Below are 21,157 nucleotides of genomic sequence, written 5' to 3' on the forward strand. Positions count from 1 at the left end.
ATGCATTAGGGCTGCCGCCACCTGGGCCTGGACCCACTGTCAGCTGCATGTCTGAGCCTCCCTGGGTCACGTTGTACCAAAATAGTGTCACTGCTCATGGCCCCCATCCGCCCTGTGTGTAGACCAGCAGCTCCCCTTGCAGCTGAGGGTGCCTACTGGGTGCCAAGCAGGAACAGGATCTGCCCCCTTTGCTTGATGCTACATTCCCTCTCACTGTCACCCGGCTTTTGGGGCTGAATGAGAGACTCCACCAGCATCACGTCTGACACCAGGATACACAAAGATGTGTGCTTGAAATGAAAGAGACTGTATTACCTTTTCACTTCAGAGATAATAAAGAGAAGCAGCCTTGGTGTAAAATGGCACTCTCACATCAGGGGTTACCCACACCGTGCCAGGACTGGGAACCCCATCGGCTGAGCAGAGCACAGCCGAGCAGAGAGCTGCTCCTGGGGCAGCTCTTCAGGGGACATGGGGGATATCGTAGGTGCAAGTAGCTGGGAATGGCAGGATGGGAGCACTGATGCAGGTGAGGAGTGGGGGAAGAGAGAGGTGGTAGTGACAGAGCAAACCCTCCAGTCCAGAGCAGAGCATGGGGGAGAATCCTTCCCACTGTGGAGTAGTGCTTGGAGGTCCAGCTCTGCCAGGTCAGTGACACAAGGGCAGGTTCACCTGGTTCCCATACATATCCATTGCCAATTAGCCACATTTACATTTAGCTAACTTTACATTGCAGTGCCTGAGCAGCAATCACCAGCCTGAAGACATAGCTAAAGTGACTCCTGTTTGAAGAATAGTGTCTGCTTTTAGTTTCAGACCCAAACCCCAAACCAGTCTAACCAGCCGGAATCCAGTTTCAGGTTACACCCTACCTTGCTCTCTGGGTGACTTAGTGGGTGATGATCTCACTCCCAGCACTCCCCAGCCATCTCTCCAGGTATCCACACAGGCTGCACCCCCCCTCCCAGCCCTCCCCAAGCCATGGGACCACTGCTGCAGCACCTGAGAGCTCTCCGAGCTACTGGCGTCTGGGCAGATGAAAGGGTGTAAGATAGCAGGCATGGGAACAGCACCTGCCCCCTCCACAGGTCATTGCTTCTCAGACACCACTCCCAAGTCAGATAAGACAAACAACTCCTTTTTATTGTAACTTGTATTATCGGAGTGAGCGCACAAAAAAAAATAATCAAGATGTTAGGTTTATTGCATAGGCCATGATAGGCTGTGGGAAAAACAAAGAGATGGAAAAAATGATAAGAGATCACACAAAATCATGGAGCAATCTGACCAGCCCCAGGGACATGGAGGCAGATGCTCGTGACAGGGGAAGTGTGCAGTCAGATTGCCAGCAGGCTCTGGGCAGCAGCTTCTTCCCTTCAAGCCCAGACATCAGCCCAACGAGGCAGCTCTCCTGGAGCTGCACTTGAGAGGACCTGAGTTGGGCATGGCTTCACCAGAGCCTCCCAGAGCCACTCTGCCCTCAGCCTTGAAAGGGTCCTAGCACTTAAACTAAACTCTGTACATAGGTTTATGCTTCTTACAGACACACACACACACACACACACATGCACACATGCAAACACACATTCACAGATTTCCTCTCTCTTCAGAGCAGGAGTTCTCCAAGGGCAGCAGGCACTGGGAATTTGGGGATTGATACCAACCCCACAGCCCACAAGGCGTACCAGGCACCTCAGAAATAGCAGCTTCTGCCCCCCAACAGAAGTCCCCAGTGCCCAGAGGTACAAGCCTGGATGACAGAGTTGCAGCCGTACACAATTGAGGAGCACCCCACTGCAAATAGCCTGCAGAGGAACCCACGAGACCTCACTGAGGTGGGGATGTCACATTCTGCCATGGGGTCAGGGATGAACTCTGGGCCTCCTGGGACTGGGCTCATCCTGCACAGAGAAGGAAAGGCCAGCAGGAGCGAGGAAGCCCCAGGGATATCAGCTGGTGGCATCCTGCCCACTCCTGTGCTGCATGCTCTGAGAAGAGCACAGTAAAATAAAAGCTGCACCAAAGGTCTAATTGAGCAGGAGCTAGGTCCTTCCATCCTGTCCTCACCACCAGTGGGAAAAGTAGGAACATTTCCTTTCATTTCATGTAAGAATAAATAGATATTTTGTCAAGGTGTTTGTGGTCAGGCTGAACACTGGAAAAGCAACCAGAGCAACTCACAGAGAGAAAATGGTGGACATGTACCGTACATAGGTGGCTGTAACACGACAGCTAGGCATAAAAAAAATCTAGGTTTGCTTTTCTGCTAAAAAGCAACGCTTAGTGATTAAAGCAAGTATTTCTGTTTCCTTCCCTCTAGAAAACAGGAATCACTGGAGAGTGTCACAGAGCCCTTGAAACAGGTCTGGACAGTTACGTGATTCACACAGCCCTCAAGAGACCACAACCAGGAGGACTGCTGGGAGGCAGGGCCACCTTGCAGAGGACTGAAGAAAAGGGAGAAGAATACAAGCCTGAGTGTAAGAAAGTGGCACTGCAAACAAAAAATTGCTGGCTCTGGTGAGCCTGCACAATTCAACAGTGTGAGTGCTACACAGATCCATTCCTAGGGTCCTTCGGTAAGTTGAGCGGAGTTGTGCTCCAGGTTTGAGCAGGGAGAAAGATGTAATTCAGAGTTTCACTGGGTTGTTTGAGGTCAGGAAGGGTTAGACATCAGAGAGCATCAAAATGCTCCCAGATCTTCACTTTCCAGAGCAGCCATTTAGCCAAGACAATCACAAACACTAGCACTGCCAAATCATGGCTAGATCTTGGCCTGATGCTACAAATATCTTCAAAGAGAAAGAGTCCTTCAGGCACAGGCCCATGTCTGAAAACAGAACTCCAGAATTTTGGGGAGCGTCCCAGTGCTGGGCTGGAGAGAGGCTGTAGGTCAGACTGGTTTGGTGGTACTGCTGTAGAACAGATGCTCAGTGTCCTCCGTGGTGGAGAGGGTTGAATTGGTAGCAGTGGCTGGCTGACGGCGGCGGCTGTTCCTCTTCCTGTTCTTCAGGAAGAAGTAGCCAATGATCGCCAGGACCACCATGATGGAGATCCCGAGGAGCACAGCAATCACTACCTCAAAGGCACCTGAGGGGGATACAGGAACGCATTAGAAGGGCTGCTCCATGAGCTCTGATGCAACAGGAGCGGTCAGGAAGAAGCACATCCAAAAGCCACTGCGGGAGCTGTGCTGGCAAAGAGAAGAGGTGGGCAATAGCTGGCCTGACAGCAGGGTGGTCACTGCACAACTGAGCATAGAAGACAGAAGGCAATCACATGGCATAAGGGTATGCTCAGGGTACAGCCAGCCTGTCTCTCCCTAATTATGGTTCCCATCATTTCCCAGATGCACCACGCCCTCTAAAGGCTATTCGGTGACTTTGGCAGGCTTGGCTATTTGACGCTGCTATGAATATCAAGCTCTTCTGCAGTGCTGGCCTTCCTTCTTATGTCAACAGGGAGGCTACCAAACACTGGTCACAGAAAGCACCTCCTGGTTAGGATAATGCTGTCAGAGTGAGCTATGGTGGACAGGCTGAGTTTGTGAGGAAAAAGCTTGTATAAGTGCTGTGAGCATTTCGTTGAGCCAACTAAACTGCATCATCAGTGGAGACAGTCGAAGAAGAAAACAAATGTATAATTTCAGGAGTTCTCTACTGAAGAAAGAGGCCTTACAGCTCTGTGGTGAAAGGACACTGACCTCAATGTGATATTCTTCTAAGAACTTGTAATTCAATAGCTTTGGTGTTCTTTACAGTTGTAGGCAGGGTGTATAGGGTCATCAGATTTCCCCACAGCCTAGCACCCAACATTATTCACATACCCACTTGGACCTTCTTCCTTGCAGAAGTTAGTGGCCCTTATGTGAACCTGGCCCTTAGGAAGAATTTTACTTGACATTTTTTGATGTTGACCAGTGGAGCATTCATGCAAGTTGATGGAAGGAAAATCAGGAGCCTCTGATAGGAGCTACTGAGTCACAGACAAAGGAGAAGTTGGACCACAGGTGGACAGTGCACAGAAGTCCCATAAATCCCACATTGCTCCCCCAGCTTCAAAAGCGGGGTAGGAGAAAAAGCTATTATTTGCAAGGAAAGACAAAGTATTTTTCAAGACAGGGTAAAAGCAACAAGCAAGATCCGTATGAAAAACTGTTACTCACCTAAGACAGCACTTTGGGACTCAAATGATTCCCATCTCCGGCCAATGGCATCTGCTTCTGAATTGGGAGCAGAGAGGGGGAAAAAGGTTTTATAAAGAAGGCTAAAAATGAGGGATGAGACAGGTTTCTGAGGAGCATATTTCCAGAGCTCCAAAGTGACTGAACGCACACAACCTCCCTTCTGGCAGCCATGGTTCTGAGTTCTCAGGGCAGAGTAGCTGCATGTGGCACTTCGGAAAAGCAGCAACAGTTTGCCTCCTAAAAGATATGGTTTGCCATAATTGCTTGTGTTTCAGCTGTTGGCCTCCACAGCAACACTACAGAGGTTTACAGTGTAAACCTTTCCCTCTTGTTTGTTTAAAACTTCTGCCTAATAAGTGTCATTGAGGATTTTCTCAATTTCTCCCCTCCCACCTGGGGAGAGCTGGAGCCAAGCTAAAAAGTTTGATTCTCTTTAGAGAGGTCACACCATAACTTTGATTAGTTTGTTTTCCTCCTCTGTCCCTTTTTCAACATCAGCTCCCAAAATGTTTTCCAGCCCTGAGATATAACAGTCCGCATTGCAGCAAGGTGATGTAGATACACACTGTTCCCTGTGAGCCATTGGTCACGTTGAAGAACATGCTGTGAGACATAACCAGGGTTTGACAGCAAAGCTGCTTTGACTGAAAGCTCCCAAGTCACTGCCTCTTTGGGACCACAGAATTTAATCTGGGAGTAATTTTCATAGTTTGATCAGTAAAAGTCCAGCTCTCACTACGTCTGCTTACTTGTGACGCCTGCACATGATTTCATGCACTCTTCCTCTTCTTCAAAGTTGTTGTTGTTGCCACCACAGCCCCCATAGGTGAAGGGGTCACATTTCTCAGAGAATGGGTTATAGTACCAGCGGGGGATGCTCTCGGTGCACTGTCCAGTATCAGGCAAGTCTACACAGTGACCTGGCAAAGCAAGGGAGAGGTGCTTTAGCCCAGGCAGTGCGTCCCCAGAACAGCAACATTTTCTGCTCACAACAGAAAAGCACAAGCACCATGGCAGAGCAAATCCATGGCCAGAGCTGTGGCTCTCAGGTCCTCACTGCCCAGTTGCCAGTTGCTCAAATTGGCATTGCCAAGGTGAGCTGCCACCTGCCTATAAACCTGACTAGCAATGAGGAAAAAGGAACATCAGAACATGCAGTCATGCTAGACCTTGGATTCATCCCCTGCAGAAATGACCTGTCCTCCTCAGGAGGCAGAAGGGAACATAAAGAGCCTGGACACACAGAAACCATGGTTTAGCTCAGATCTCCTCTACAAGCAAGCTGCATTTAAGTTGCCTTGGGATATAGTCATTTAGTCCAGTGATAGTGCCGCTGTCTGCACTAGTACAAACAAGGCAAAGGTATGGGATCAAGCACAGGCACATGCTGACTCTTACTGTGCCATTGTTGTGTCCCCCATGCTGCTGTGGTTTGCACTATTTCAAAAAAAGTGCTGCAGGGTTTTGTACAAGCCAAGTATTGTGCCCAACAGGCAACGTGCATGAGATTTGCTTGCGTGGAAAAAGTCTAGGCAGGAGAGTGAAAGCCTGCTAGAAACAGCTGTCCTCAAGGCCAGAGAACAGGCCCTTGCTCACTTTTAGTCCAGGGACTACCCAGATGCTACAGACCTTTTTGGAATTACAAAGCAAAGCAGTTTTACCATGAAACAACAGACTAAAGGAAAGAAACAAAAGCTGATAGATGTCAGCCTAGGTGCTCCAGACAGTATGTACCTTGCTTACGTGTTACATTGATTTTCTGCAGTCTATTGAACTCACGAGCATCTGCAAGAGAAACGTTTCATGTTAAAACTTATCTTAGCAGTTGGATAAGAACAGAAAGTACGAAAAAGGATTGAGTTGGCACCTGTAACTTACACTGCACTTATCCCTTGGCAAATGCTAAGTTGTCTAAGCCAGAGTTCGAAGTACTTACATTGTTCACAATACATCTCATCCGATCCATCAGCACAGTCGAGAGTTTCATCACACTCCAAGTAGGCATCAATACAGCAGCCATCCTTGCATCTGAAGAAGGGGGGCTGACATTTCCCATTGCACACTGCATCAGAAACAGGTCAGATAGCTCATTAGCATTCATTCTTTCTCCCTGCCGCACAGATGATCTATGAAGGACTTAAAAGCTGTTAATAGGGCTGACAAAGAGGAAACAAGGCAGATTGGTTGAGGTCTATCTTTAGTGCCACTCTGGACTGAAACAAACCAAACCAAACCAAAAAAATTTCTTATTTATAAATAAAACATTGTTGTATTTCCTCTCAAAAAAAGAAACACATGAATGGTGGAAGCAAGAGCAAGCTACTCAGGAAGAATGTGGAGACATTGCTCAAGCATGGGGATTAAATTAGGAAGGCCAAAGTGAAACCCACACGCTGGGCTGCGAGAGCCAATGGAGAAGAGTGATTATTTCCTTCTGCCTCAAGTACTGAGTCCTGTGCTCAGTTCTGAGCTCCCCAGTGCACAAAAGGCATTGCCTACTGGAGTGAATCCAGCAGAGACTCAGCAAGGGGCTGAAACACAAGACCTAGCCGCAGTTACGAAAATTATAGAGACAGACTCATTTTGGAGGGGCACAGTAACAGGATGAGAAGCAACAGGCACAGGCACAAGTTGTAATGAAGGAAAGTGATTTGATATAAGGGAAAAAAAAAAAATAATGAGGACCATCAAACACTGGCACAGGTTGTCCAGAGAGACTGTAAAATCTGCTTCATCAGCTATACCCAAAAACTGGACTGGATGCAGTCCTAAGCAACCCGATATGACTCAAAGCTGGCCCTGCTTTGAGTGGTGGGTTGGACCAGATGACCTCCAGAGGTAATTTCCAACCTGAATTACCCTATGACATAGAAGTGAAAGGGTAGGTAGAGAGATTAACCTCCAGTGCCTCACTTTTCACACTGACTGGGCATTAATCAAGAAGCCACAGGAATGGACATGAGACACTAAGCCTGAGCTCACAGCGGGATTCCACAGTGGCATAGGAGGCTCACCTGGCCGTTGTCGCCCACCAACAGTACCTGAAGAGACAAGGGGAAAAATAAAATAAATTTAGCACCACAACATTTTGTCAGCTCAAGATCAGCTTTATACTGCCTTCACATCCCACCTAAGAAATGCATAATTTCTGGAAGCAAGCCCTGTATAGATAAGGGAGGGGAAACATGGTTGTCCACCACTCAGAGACCCCAGATGAGAGGTACTCATGTGAAGCAGGCCTGGAGAAGCACAGAGGAACCTCCTATCACTAACTAGACCATTCTCAAATGTTCTTTCTTTTCCAAAGCTTTTGCCTCCTCCTTAACATGTGCACCACAAAGAGCCTGGCAGAGGCTCAGCCCATTTACTTGAGGCAGGGCTAAGTCATTCTCAGACTCAGCTAAGAGGGTGCCAAGGGAAAAAATTAACTTCATCTTGGGGGTGAAGCACTTCTGGCTCCCCCACAGCACAATTCTACCCTCTGAATTTAGGTTTCAGATGTGGCATGAAGATTTGGTGGGCATTTCTGCAGCCAGAGACACACCAGGGATGCCGACTTGGGGAGCGGTGCTCCAGGAGCTGGGTCAGACATGTTCACAGTGTAAGACTAGGACTCACCATCAATAATTAGCCAAGTCTCATCAGCTCTGGGCTCTAACTACCTGCCAGCCAAGAAGCTGCAGTACCTGCCCACAAGATCATCCCAATCCTGTGACAAAGAGGGGGCTGATGTTCGAGCAGACTCACCTCTGACATTCTTGCAGGTGAGTGTACACTCGTCCTCCCGTAAGTAGTTATTCTTGTTGGGCTTGCAGCCACCAAAAATGAACTCCTCACATTTCTGAAGGCTTGGGTTGTAAAACCAACGTGGAAAAGATCCCCGACACCAACCCACCTTCTTAGGAGTCAAGCAATGCTCTATCAAGGAAGTTAACATAAAAGGCTCTGGTTAGTTTGCTTTGCCTTTGTGTATACAAAGGAGAAAATCTTCTACAGGGAAGTTTGTCAACAGTGTAGACACATGTCTGAGAGATTTATAAAATATTGAGTGATACGGAGAAGGTGAGTAGGGAGTCATCATATTTATTTTCTTATATGAAAGGCAGGGTCACAAAATCAAATTAGAAGGTGTCACATCCATAAAACAAGAGGAGCTGCTTTTCTGCACAGCACATAGTTAGGCTGTGAAAGTCCTTGCTTCAGGATGTTGCTGCTGTGCAAAGATTATATGAGGTCAAAAAGGGATTAATCCATGGCTATTAAACACAAAGACACCACCTTCTGCTTAAAAAATCCCCCAGCTGCAAATTCCTTGGGCCCTAGCCATGCATAGTAGGGATTTACTGATAGCATGTCATGTTCTTGTATTGCTTTCAAAGTATCAACCTCTGGACACTGTTGGATGCAGTGACATGGCTGTTCTTATATTTTTATGGTACCTGTGGTAGCAGAAGAAATTCACTGCTTAGCTACTAGTCAATCATTTGTCCGAGAACTCCCACTCCTATTGCATTTGTAATGCTGAATATTTTGATCATTAAATATGACCATTAAAGTCATCCTGTCATACACCCACAGTTGCACCCCCAGGCTTCAGCCACTCTGGTGTTAACCAGCAGAGGACAATGACATGCAGAGAGGATGGGTTTATTGCAGGCCACCTCTTCTGCAAGAGGATACAATAACCCTAAAATAGATCACTATGAATGCAGAGACCTTCCACTACTGGTCAGGTGCAGGCTTTTACTGGGAGAAGTTGACAAGCAGGTCTGGTCTCCTGGTTGTGCTCTTTTCCCATCTACCCCTCTGAGAAGAGCACCAGCAATGCCAGAGCAGCACCCAGGCCGAGGGACTCCAGCTAGATGTCCACGGGCTCAGGCTCACCTTCAGTCTGCTCAGAATTCAGCACCATGATGGTGATGTTGGTGAAGTCTTGCTGTTGTGCGGTGTCCGTAACAGTAAGCTGGAAGACGTAAGTCCCCACCTGTAGGTTGGAGATTTCTACCTGGTCTTCTTCATGCTTCTGAGAATGCAAAAGAAAGGCTTATGCAGAAGAAGGTACATTTAATGAGGGAGTGACTGAAGCCATGCAAGGCCCATGTTCCTGCACTAGGAAGAAAGGAGCTTGGCTGGAAACACACAAGTAGAAGTCTCAGAATGTCTGAGTGCTATATAATCACCCCAAATCCATGGGCTGGTACCCAGCTGGAATTGCTGAGAGAAAGAATACCACAAGCTTAATGAGATCTTTCATATTTTGTGACATTATGAAGGTGCAAATGAAAATAAAAATCTTTGGAGATAAAACCTGCAGGTTTTATTTTACTTTTTTAAAAATAAAACTCATTATTAGCCATTTACTTAGCACATAGGGAATAAGCTAGGTATATTTAAGAACTAGATACTCCTTCATTTTGAATATGACAGGTATATTTAGTTTTAGAGATGAAACAAGTGCCTATTTATTTGCCTGCTGAGAGGTTTCTAAGAGAGAGTGAATTATTTAGTCAGAACAGAAAGCTATGATATTCTTAACACAAACATTTTCCCTATATTTGTTAACAACACCGGTCCTCCATTTCCATGCTATCTGCCTTTTTGGTTAGGTTTCAAGAGAGAGCACAGTGCTGTCATATATCATCATAATGTAGTTAACATAGCACAATATTAGAGAATTATGCGTTGTTTTTTTTTTTTCCCCCCATGAAAGTTGTTTTGGTTGGGCTAGGGGGAAGGGGAAAGAAAACGAGCCTTTCCAGAATTCCACAGCCCCCTCAGCACGCCAAAGCATTGCTGGTCTTCAAAATCAGCTGTAGGCCTGATGCACTCATTTGCTAATTCTTCTAAAAGGTGCTACAAAAACTTCATGTGAGCTCCAAGGCTTTCCAGAGCATTTTGCGGAAGTTTAACAGCAATCATCTGCTCTTCTAATGCCACAATTTGTATTTAACATCGAAGATAGGCAGAGTTCACCCCCCAGAGATCTTGGAGACAGTCAGGAGACGTGACTTCTGCTCCAATTCAGATAAAATGGGAGAAGGAACCTATGCTCTAAAGAGAGACAAAGTCCAGGAAAAACCCCAGGAAAACAGAAGAGCCTAAGACTGGATTATTCAGAGCCAGAGAAGAAGTAGCAAAGTGGAGCTTGGCAAAACGAAGGGCAGGCCCCTGACTGCACTACAGCAGCCTGGGAGCAGAGGAAGCTCTTGCACCAAAGCTGCTGCCCTCTGCGTGCTCCCACCCAGGCAGATCAGGTGTTACTCAGGAAGCTCTGAGATGACATCCTGGTGCAGGGAACTCGAGACCTGACGTGGCCAAGAAATATCACGTCCCAGTAGTGCGGGAGTCAGGGGGGGCAACTGCAAGGAGTGCTCCATAGCTTTTGGGAACAGGCTCCTGGGTGAACGGGCTCAAGGTGGGAAGGACAGGGTGATGTCTAAGTCAGTGGCTGCAAGAGCCCAACCTAGTGCAGACCACAGGTGACACTGAGCAAGCTGCTTGCTTCCTGCAGTTCCCTACCTTCATCTCCACGGAGGGGTCACCGAGGACTTGTTTCCATTCGTAGCTGACTATCCCTCGATCATCTGTGCTCTCTGTCCCTCTCAGAATCACTGGCTCCCCTGGCTGTACCTTCATGTCCATGCCAGTGCGGGCTATTGGAGGATGGTCATCTGCAGAAGGAAAGCAGAATAAGGCTTGGGTAAGAGACTAAAGAGTCCAGTCCTTGGTCTATTACAGGCAGATAAGGGAGGGGGATTCTTCCATGTTACATCAATACAGACTTCAACCACTAAAAGGACGACACTTTCATACAGCTGTGCTTCTTTCAGCCTGAGAAAGCAACAAGCAGTCAGTACTGTCACTACTGCCCTCACTAATTTGATAACTCCACAACCCCCTCAGGCAGTGCCAGTTGCCTCCCCAGCCACTTCTGGCTACAATACCCACTGTAAGAGGGTGTCCCTGTGGCTACAGCTCTTGTGCTCCTGGCTGTCAGGCCACATCCTCACAAAGCAGCACAGAGCAATCTCCACCCTTCACTTAGGGAGCTGCCCTGATGTGGGTGTTGAAGAATGTGGAACTAACTCTCATCATTCCTACCACAATCTCTAAGCACTATCTTAGCACATTGAACCAGAGCTATGCAATGTGGGATTTGGATGGGAAATATCCCTCTTCCACCTCATCTTTCATCCCACACTGTGACACGTGTGCCTTAATAAACGCACACAAATGCCATTCATGAGATCATTGTTTTTGTGCCATTCCAATGATTAGCTTACTAGCAGTCTCCACCAGCCGTTAAACACTTTTCCAGTCTGTAAGTGTATGAGATGAAAACTGATCCCTGCCTGTGCCAGCAAGAACAGCCTATACAATCATAGAATATCTTAAGTTGGAAGGCACCCATAGACATCGTCAAGTCCAATTCCCTGCTCCTTGCAGGACTACCTAAAACTAAACCGTATGACTAAGAGCATCATCCAGATGCTCCTTGAGCTTGGTCAGCTTTGCTGCTGTGACCACTTCCCTGGAGAGCCTGTTCCAGGGACCAACCACCCTCTCAGTGAAGAACCTTTTCCTAATGCCCAATCTGAACTTCCCCTGATGCTTCATGACTCACTGAGTCTCACTTAGAACTCCTTTTGGCCTGAATGCCTCTGATCGCAGGCTTCCCGCGCAGCTCAGCCCACAAAACTCCACCTGGTAGTGCCTGTACAAAGTCCAAGACTCAATGTTCAAGTTCAATCTGAGTCTTTTGTAAAGTCATTGATTGTCATTTATAAGCTAGATATAAATCAGTCTACCATTATGCTGTTGTATTGCCTGTGACTGAAGGGGATTAGTGCCCAAACCTCTTGGAAAACTACTCCATCAGCTAATTCCTTCTGTTGTAGACTTGCTTCTAATATCCTGTTTATTTCTTGATTCAGGTCCCTGCTGCTCACTCTTGGAAGACCCTACTGAAGGGACCTTAATATTAGGCATATATATGAACAAACCTGACATTTAAAATACACTATTTTTTATTTCTTTCATCACTAAATTCAGTAGGATGGAGGGCTTCACAACACATAGCCCAGATTGGTAACCACACATTCACCCAGAATCTTCTATTTGCTAGTACCTTCTGCCAAATGAAGACACATTCATTCTATCCTGCTCTTACAAATGTTGCTGCTACTGGACAGTCACAGGTGAAATAAACCTCCCCAAATGTTAATACATTTGAGCATTGTCCTCAGGCTGTTCAGCTGCAGAACTGGGGAGGGTATGTGCATACCAGCCCTCCAAGGTCTCCAGCTACAGCCCTGCACCTCACCTCCCACAGCACTGGGCTGACCAGGCTGCAGTTCTCCTATATCAGAAGAGGTCAGCTACTTCCAATTTGTGCAGCTTCAGAGCTTCTGGTTATATTTATTGCACCAGCCTGTGTGCTCTCTGCCATCTGTCACTGATTTTATCTTTTATTCCATCTTTTCATGTACGTATTAGACGGGAATAGTACAGGATCAAGCTCGTATTGTTGAGCTTGATCCAACCACCAAAATAGGCAGAGGGTACCCAGCTGGACTGGAAGAGGCCAAGAAGACAACGCCTGCATCACAAGCAGAGATGCCCACCTTGGTGTCCCTTTAGCTTTCGGTGAGGCGTAGCTCCCTCCTGCCCCTTCTTAAGGGCTGCAGCCTAGGGTGATAGTTCTTGTCTCAATCAGGCACAAAGACACTAAGCAGGGCCAAGAGAACCTGGAGCAGGGCCAGCAGAACAAATAAAGGAGTTCGGCTCTATTTTCAAGCTATCTTGCCATAAGAACATTCATAGGTGAAAGCAATGACTGGAGCTGGCAGCACCTTTGAATCCAAACAGGTAAAAACAGCCCCACAAACACCTTGTACACAACACTAGAAGCCCTGGAAAGAGGGCACATTCCTGCCGTTCCTCCCAAGCAAACACCATGACCCTGCCAGGGAGAAGTGCAGCCTGCTCCCTGCTCCCTGCTGCCAGGTTGAGCTCAGCAGGTGGATGAGATTGCACAAGGCAGAGACCAGTTCTTCAGCACTGTGGAGGCCGGTCATTAATTCACAACAACTCCAAATCACGTTTCCCTTGTCATTTTTAACCACGTATACTTTAAAAAAAAAAAAAAAGTGGGCCACACATTTCTCCACAAGAAAATTTAGTTACTTTGAGTGGTGAATTGCACGGTGAAGTAAAAGGTTGGTTCCGATCAATGGGTCAGCAACCTTTCCAGATGCAGTCTCCAATTACCCAAATTCCCCTACTCTCTTCATCTTCAGAAAAATTTGCTTATGTGCAGCAACTGCTAAGTGACTCCCGCTAGAAATGATCCTTCATTATAAAGTATTTCCATTTTCTTCTTAGGACATCTGAAAGCTCAGTGACTTTGGAGCATTCCTGCCACACTGACTAGATGAAGCCTTCAGTGGCAACACAGTTGTTCTCTACCTGAGCTTCATAAGCAAGTGCTGCCTGAGTCAGAGTGAGTATCAACAAACTGCTCCTGGAAGGGAGATTCTCCACTCGGTTTGCTTTGCTCTGAAAGTCTGTTTGAAAAATGAAAGTTACTTTTGCTATAATGCCCTTTTGACTATGAAAAGCTTCTGCTGTAAAACTCTGTAATTAACAGGGAGATTAAAGCTTTATGATGCTGTTCTGTGTCGTGCTCTTTACTGTGGAGCATATACTCTTGGAGCCACATCATTAAGTGACAACTTCAGCTTCCATTTATAAAATGCATCGGAAGGTGAAATATGCTTATGATCCTGGAGAAAAGCTTCATAGTGTAAATCCAAAATGCTTAAAAACAAATTTATTTGGCTCACAGTATAGTCATGCCTCAGTCCTAGTTTTTTGCTTTTTAAAAAAATTCATGTCATTTTAAGGGTTATGCAGTCAATGGTTTGTCTGGCTTCACCTCTAACAATGAGTAATCTTGAATCAAAGTTGATGAGGGAGCAGGAATCTAAAAGATAGTAAATTCCTACAAGGGTTGCAGAAGTAAGCATCTAGGTGGGAGGAGAGACCCCACTAGGGACCTCACTATCTGAACATGCTGGCGCCAGTGAAATCCTGTAGCAGAAAGTGCTTGCAAACCTCCCAGTTTGGGGATTTCTCTTTTGGAGCTCAGATATTAGCTCTTGCCCTCGAGACACAAATTCACAGAAAACCAGATTTCCTCCATTCCAGCACTCATGCAGATACACCCTGAATACCTGAGACTATAGAGCAACACTTGAAAATGCCTCAGAATGATTTGGGGTTGCCACTAGAAAGCTGGAAAGCTTTCTCATGGTCACCAAGGAGCTCTTACAGCCGCTGTTGTCTGACATCCAGAAGCAGCTCACAAACAAGAGGAGTGTGGCTTGTGCTGGGGACACTGATGCACTGCGAAGGGAAGGACCTCCCTGGGGACAAAAGCCACTGCTTAAAGCCACTGGGCAGGCCAGTAGCAGAGACAGGAGAAGAAATGAGGCCACCCAAATTCCGTCATCCATGAGACACACAGCCTTCGCAACCCGTGAGATTTCAGGCTCCAGAACCCAGCTGAGCCTGCCAGCTGCCAAAACCAGTGGGCAGAGGTGGGCAGCAGCACAGCTGCTGAAGCTCTGTTCTTCTCTCCCCGCAAACACTATCTAAAGCTCTACTCTTGCGTGGCTTCCAGGGAAGTCATTCAAATGTGAGGGTTTATTCAAATCTTGCCCATCAACACTAGAAAATGTTCCATTGTAGCAAGCAAAGGTAATGAAGGATGCTGCTGCTGCCACAATGTGAATTTGCCTGAGGAGGGGGAGAAGGGGAAAGGAACAAAGCAATGCAACATAGTGCCTGGAGAAAGAGAAGTACAGGCTCTTTCTGTAGGGATTCATCCCAGGTAAGCAGCAAATACAATCATGATAAAGCCATATAGCTTTCTGACAACTCATGCAGAGCTAAGCAACTCTCAGCATTGATTTCTAGAGGTTTCTATAGTGGCTTGTAAGACAGGCACACAGCAGATCAACCTAACCTCTCTAAAACAATACAGCATGACTGACTGGATTATATTTTCAGAATCATGCAATCTGCTGCTGCCACCAGCTTCCTTCCATCTTTCCTCGGGGTGTGGAAAACCAGTACACTTTGCTTTAGAAGGCAGAGGGATAGACTCTCCCATAGGTCTTTGTGCCATTTTAGTAAAGATTAGTTTGTTCCTCCAGTCTCCTTAAATAGCTCCAAAGACAAGACACAAAGTAGCCAGAACATGTGGGACTTCAGCAAATTCTGCGTGGCAAACAGTAATTTCACAGCAAGTGGAGTGGAAGCCACTCCTCACCTGCGCTGAGCAGGGAGCTCGGCCAGTTGGTCTCCGAGGCCCCTTCCAGTGTGCATCAGCCTCTGAACTGTGGCGTGGGCACGGAATGTGCAATTCCCCCTCTCTTGGCCTGAGCTGGGCACTGAAGGACCAGCAGCTGGCTCTGGGCCAAGCAGCACCATCCAAAGGGACACCACTGACTGGACTTCACTCAGCCCCAGACAGGATCCCAGTACCACTCATTTTAGGTGCACTATGCCCACAGAATTGAAACCAGAGCTGGTCCAAACATTTGAAGAGGGGTGAGCTTCAAACCAAAGTTTTAACCTGCAGATCTCTCCCCACAGTGGGGCAGGAGCAGACACATCCTGAGCCCTCCGGTTCCCCAGCGCTTCCTGTTTCCCACTCACAAGCCATGAATCCAACAGGAGGAGAGTGTTCCTGAGCATTTCACAACCACCACAAAAGCTTCAGTTCAAGAAATGGACAAAGGTTCAGGGAGGTTATTTTCCAGTTTCACACCCAGAACTGGTTTGCCTAGACCAGAATAAACTCGGTGTAGTTACTTAAACACTGGGCTCCATTATTACCAATAAACTGCGTGGTGAGCCTGCCCCTCCCGAATGAGCCAGGCAGAAAACTCGCACCAAAGTTCAGTCTGGGGAATCATTTAAGAGGATAGTGCCTTTTAACAATAACATCAGAGACTTCGGGCTGTACGTCAGCTGGAAGAGGCGAGAGACAGAGCCACGCTGTTGTCAGCAGCTTATAAAGGACTCAGAAACTCTTATGATCCAAAATACTGAAAATATACTCAGATGATGTGCAGAAGCTAGATTTCAGCTGCATTCATTTGTGCCTGTACCCACAGCTTTTTCTGAAGTCATAACATAGAAAGAGTGGCTGCAGTGGGTCAGAGCAAGGGTGCCTCTGCCCCTGTGTTCAGTTGCCAACAGTCTTGCTGTGGATGTTCAAGCAAGAGCAAGAACAGGGCAAGCATATGCAGTGCTCCCCCTGTAACACTCTCCCAGCTTTCAGCTGCTTCCATCAGGCTCCAGAAACACTCCAAGATTAAATTTGCCCACTCATCAGCCCCTAGCAGTGCTGTCTCTTTCAAGTGTTATCTAGACTCCTCCTGAATATATATAAAACTCTTAATTCAACAGGTCTGCTCCCTGTAGTAACAGCGTGTGTCTTGCAACATGTGGGTTTTTTGTTTAATGTCACCCACTGGGATCACTAAATATACATGTCACTATTCACTAGATAAAAACATGCTTTTAATTCTCATTATTGCAGAGGATGTCTGAAGATTGCCACATGGGCATACCCTAAGGGCTCCTAGGACACCTGACAGCAGCACATAAAGGAAAGGGATGGATGATAAAGCAGCATATAAAGTTCCTGTAGAGCCAGTCTCAGGGGACTGACAATAATAACCTGGGCTCCAGAGTAGTCACATTTTAACAGCAATAAAGCACAACAGCAGGAAGACAAGATAGTTTTGTCTCCAGCGCAAAACCTGGGCCAGGATTTTTTGGGAGGAAAACCTGACATGCCAGAAATAGCTTCCTTAACCCTTATTTCACCTGGACTTTTCAGGCATCCTCAAAAGGCCCAGAAGCAAAAATGCTGTAAAACTTCCTCATGCTGCTAGGTGGACACGCTCAGTGCCCAGCAGCTCATTTGGCCTCCTGCACGTTCGCACCCTTCCCCTCTCCCCCTTACTGACAGCAAGGCACCCATCTTCCCAGCCAGCCAGGCCCATCCTCCTGCATGGACCCACTTCCAGCATCATGGCTGGAGGGGCTTGGGCATTTATTTTGGATTTTTTTTTTTTTGTTTGGATCTGAACGAAAATCGAAATCTGCATTCTCATGTGTCTCATCAGCTGCTTTGGGGAGGTGGGCCCAGCTCGTATGGTCACATTTAGTCCTTTTTATTATTTGCTATTTATCCAGTAAAACAACACATTTTCACTCTGGATTAACAAATAGTAATAGTCTTTTGTCTGTTTTCCTGCCAGCGCTCCAATGTCATTCAAGGTGATTCAGAAAGCTTTTGGTACCAATCAAAGACAGCGCCTAAAAAATTCAGGAGAGGACGGAACCTCATTTCCCATGGAAGCACAGCATGAACATTGCAGCCAGATCCAAACACAAAGCAGCAAACTTCCCAGTGTCTGTGTCTACATCTGGAGAACCTCCTGGCACCCTGTGCCCTCTGAGAGTGCAGACAAAGGGTGTAGAAGGGACCAAGCCCCTCCTACACCAGCATATTGGTGTCTGGGATGCTCCAGCTGGGTGCCATGAAGTGGCGAACACAGCACTGCTGGTGGCATAGAGAGCTCAGTGACCCAGGGACGCTTCCTAGAGACCTGCACACTTGCAGTGCCAGACCCTGCGAGCAGCCCAGGGAGGAGGGGAGCTGCAGTCTCCTTATGTGGGGCACTGGTCCATAGAGATTAAGAGACTGAATTACTCAACAGTACATCGTATTTTAATGTAATCTTGTGAAATCGGGATGTATTGGAGATGATGCATTCCCTTTTCCTCCTACAATAATGTGTGTAGGAGTTCAGACAGCTGCCAGCATACCACCTCCAGTCCTGCAGATGTGGCCTTCAGTCCCTCACTAACTGCAGCTCCTGTGGAAAGGATTTTGAGCCTGGAATGGAGACACAGAACAACTACCGCAACAGTGAGATATTTACCAGAAGGCCCTAAAATGGGGTGGGAAGTGACAAGCAGGGACCAAGGACGTGAGAACCACTCTGCCACATTGCTGCTCAAACCAGCAATATCCAAGGACTGCTCCAGAGGAGCCGTATCCTCCTCCGAAACCCCCACACTGGTACTGAATGGACAAAAGTGGTCAGTGTGGGGCTTGGTGCCATTTCACACCTCCAGCACCTACAAGCCTCACGGGCTGGCACATCTCAGCAGAAGATCTAAGACCTATTCAGCTCATGTGGTCCACCTAAGCCCACCTGGCTGCTCCCCTTGTCATCTTTGCTGATCCTTTCCATCCCTGCCACAGGTGGGCTGAGAGGGGGCATGAGGAGTATGATCTGTACAGATATCCCCTAACAGCCCTGCCCATGCATTAACATATAATAAACTAGTTATGGTTGCTAAAGACCCAGCCAGGCTAGAGATGTCCTGGCCTCATTAGGCTTCCTTCAAAACACGGAAGAAGGAGACAAAAGGAAGAACTGCCATGTTTTCAGTGCTTCTGAACACACTGCCTTTGTAGATGGCAGAGCATGTGGCAAGCAGCCAGCTCCAGATTAGTTTGTTTGTTTGTTTTGCACCTGGTTTTCTGCATCCAGGTGCAATCTTTCAGATCAGGGAACCAGGGATTAGGGAAGAGAAATCAACCTCCAGAAGGGAGTTTTCTAATCAGCCCCCTCACAGCTTCTCCCTCTCCCTCCCTCAGCAGCAAGAACCAGCCCCAACAAGCAGAACGATCCTGAGACACCTCACCGTCCAGGCTGCTGCTCACCAGATTCAGGCTGTGACAAAATGAAAGGTAAGTGGATTGCGTCCTGCCTCCAGCCCCTGAGCAATTAAGAGATTAATGCAGCCCTTTAAAACGCGGTGATGTGTAGATTTTTAGAGGATTTCACTTTCCAACCTCAAAGGCCTAGGGGGAGGGAGAAGAAAAACAATACCTTTTTCTCTCTGTTGTCAAGTATAAAAAACTCAGGCTGTATTTGGTAAATGCTTGCTCCACCCACTTCAAATAGGTGTACCCTCTCCATGTACTTATAGGTAAACTGAGGCACAGATCTTAAGTGAGTTCATCAAAGTTAGAGAAAACCTTTGTGGTAGAGGTGCATATAGAAACCCCATACTTAACACCGCTTTATCCTGACCATTTTGCACCACAGCTGCAGAAATGATGGCTCCAGGAGCTGGCTCTAGTGGCCATTAGTGCTCTTCCAGCCCTGGTTTGCACAGATCCATTATGGGCACCTTACCACTAGATCCATGATTCTGCATTGCCAGGTAGGAATCGTACACGTCCTTCCTCAAGAAGTTGAGAAAGCCGATCTTCCTGGCAAACCTGCAGACAAAAGCCTGCTCATAGAGGCAGTTGAGGAGAAAGCAGCCCTGGATGTGGTCTTCCTCTGTGCCCGGGACCAGCTCCACAAGAGCCAGGTTACAAGCAGGGTCCTTACAGCAGGCTCTCATGCAGTCCCTGCTCCGATGGACCATGGGGGACGACAAGAAGGTGGCTCCGTTCTGGACAGAGGCGTCTGTATCCAGCACCAAATCTGGCACCCCTGCTGTAAAGTCTTCCAAGCACATTTCACCGAAGGGTTTTTCCTTGTTTCCTTCACCAAAGTCCACCACCAGCGCCAAGGAGACCCAGAGCACAAACCATGGACCCGGACTCTCTTTGGCCATCTTGGTCCTCCAATCCTCGTTGCCTTAAGACCTTATTCCTTTCCTAAAGGAAGGGAGAAGATAGATGAAGCTAAGAGGGATGGTGTCCAGGCGCATGCCACCCCTGGAGCAAGTGGGGACCTGGAGTGCGACCTTAGCCGTGCTCTGGATCCCCGTTCACCCCAGGGGTGGTGGAGTGTGTCTCCTCACCCTGCAACTCGTCCCCAGGCATGCGCTCTCAGCCGCTCACCTAAGTAGTTTCCCGTGAAATTGATGCTGGGAACGGGGTATCCCCCTCGTCCCCGGCCCTGGTGCCTTCGCCCCTCAGGTGTGCCTTCAGCTGCGTCCAGCGGAGACAAAGGCACAGAGAGTGCAGGAAGTGAAAACCAACTCCCTCAGAGAGGAGGGGAAAAAAACCCAAGTCACTCACCTGCATGATCTGTTGCGTAAGAGGAAGGGGAGGAGAGCCGGGCTGATACCATCTTCCACTCCTCCGGCAAAGGGAGCAAAGGCTCCCTCCCCATGGGAGCCCAGGGCAGCTCTCACTCACGCAGGTGCAGGGGCTCCCGCTCGGATGAGCATCCTACCAGCCAGGTGTTTGCTGTATCCCCGTGCTTAGGATACTCCGAAGGAACTGAAAGCTGGGGAGCACAGGTCTGTGTCCTCCGGTGGCAGCCCTCAAACTCTGGCATGGCCAGCTGTGTGGCATGGAGCACCATAAGCCCCGGTCTTGCTGACCTGCATGAGTCAACCTCGCAGCTGCATCTACAGCACCCGCTGCCATTGTTGCTGCAAGAGGTTTTGTGCTCAGTGCAGGCATCTCGAAATCATGAATTCCCTATTCTTGGGACACAACATTCCTGAGTGAAAGCACTTGAGAGTGTGCCTGGAAGCTGCCTGCATGGAAGGAGCCCTGGCACAGCAGCAGTGAAAACTTTTAGTAGTGACCCCCCTACTGATGAAAAACATTTCACTACTCTCCTCAGTCTTGTATAGAGCAGTCGCACTCCATGTATAGAGCCCTCGCCTCCCAGGATGATGCTGTTTGGGGCCACAAAGGCTGTCTGCCACAACTTCCATGTATTTTCTACCTTCCTGATTCTACTTGCAGACCCCTGATCAAATTCCTCTGTTCAAAAGACACACCAGTGTCATCCACCCCCTTTGTCTGTAAATAGTCCTAAAGCCCCTGGGTAAACTGTTCTTATCCTTCTGTCTTAGTCCTTAGAAGAGCGGGGAGTGCTTGTAATTTGCTTGGACATGATT

At 47.7% G+C, this 21,157-nt stretch overlaps 1 protein-coding gene across 1 annotated transcript; it reads right to left on the reverse strand.

Annotated features, from left to right (window-relative positions):
- Window positions 1-2,893: 2,893 nt before the first annotated feature.
- SPINT1 (serine peptidase inhibitor, Kunitz type 1) lies at window positions 2,894-19,912 on the reverse strand (the record flags this gene model as incomplete). The annotated part of the gene is made up of 10 exons (XM_080345202.1): window positions 2,894-3,090; window positions 4,166-4,222; window positions 4,936-5,106; window positions 5,921-5,971; window positions 6,123-6,248; window positions 7,201-7,227; window positions 7,934-8,104; window positions 9,071-9,209; window positions 10,706-10,857; window positions 19,483-19,912. 10 exons carry the CDS (start codon window positions 19,910-19,912, stop codon window positions 2,894-2,896), a joined length of 1,521 nt encoding a protein of 506 aa, XP_080201328.1.
- Window positions 19,913-21,157: the final 1,245 nt, after the last annotated feature.

The sequence above is a fragment of the Nesoenas mayeri genome, assembly GCF_963082525.1.
Source record: "Nesoenas mayeri genome assembly, chromosome: 5".
Taxonomy (NCBI): Eukaryota; Metazoa; Chordata; class Aves; order Columbiformes; family Columbidae; genus Nesoenas; species Nesoenas mayeri.